Here is a 203-nt window from a genome sequence, read left to right on the forward strand (position 1 = left end):
GCTTTGTACTCGGTTGCATCTACTCTTCCGTTTTTGTGTCGTATGAAGCCTATACTGCAGCTAAAGCAGCAGCAGCCTCTGCTGCTGCTGCTACTGTTGCTGCGACTGCTGGTATTTCTTCTGCTGCTACTGGTGCTGCTGCTGCTGCTGCTGCTGCTGCTGCTGCTGCGTCTCTACCTGAGGCTAGGCGGCTGCTGCCACAA

General features: G+C 55.2%; 1 protein-coding gene across 1 annotated transcript in view; it reads left to right on the forward strand.

Moving 5' to 3' along the window:
* The window catches only part of EMH_0006380 (uncharacterized protein), a gene marked incomplete at both ends in the record, with an annotated part of 2,182 nt that overhangs the window by 1,452 nt on the left and 527 nt on the right, over positions 1-203 (forward strand). Inside the window, one exon of the mRNA XM_013497543.1 lies at positions 1-111. Within this exon, the coding sequence (XP_013352997.1) occupies positions 1-111 (111 nt within the window). The remainder of the gene's footprint in view (positions 112-203) is intronic.

This window comes from Eimeria mitis, genomic scaffold, assembly GCF_000499745.2.
Source record: "Eimeria mitis Houghton genomic scaffold, Emh_scaff274, whole genome shotgun sequence".
In the NCBI taxonomy this organism is placed as follows: Eukaryota; Apicomplexa; class Conoidasida; order Eucoccidiorida; family Eimeriidae; genus Eimeria; species Eimeria mitis.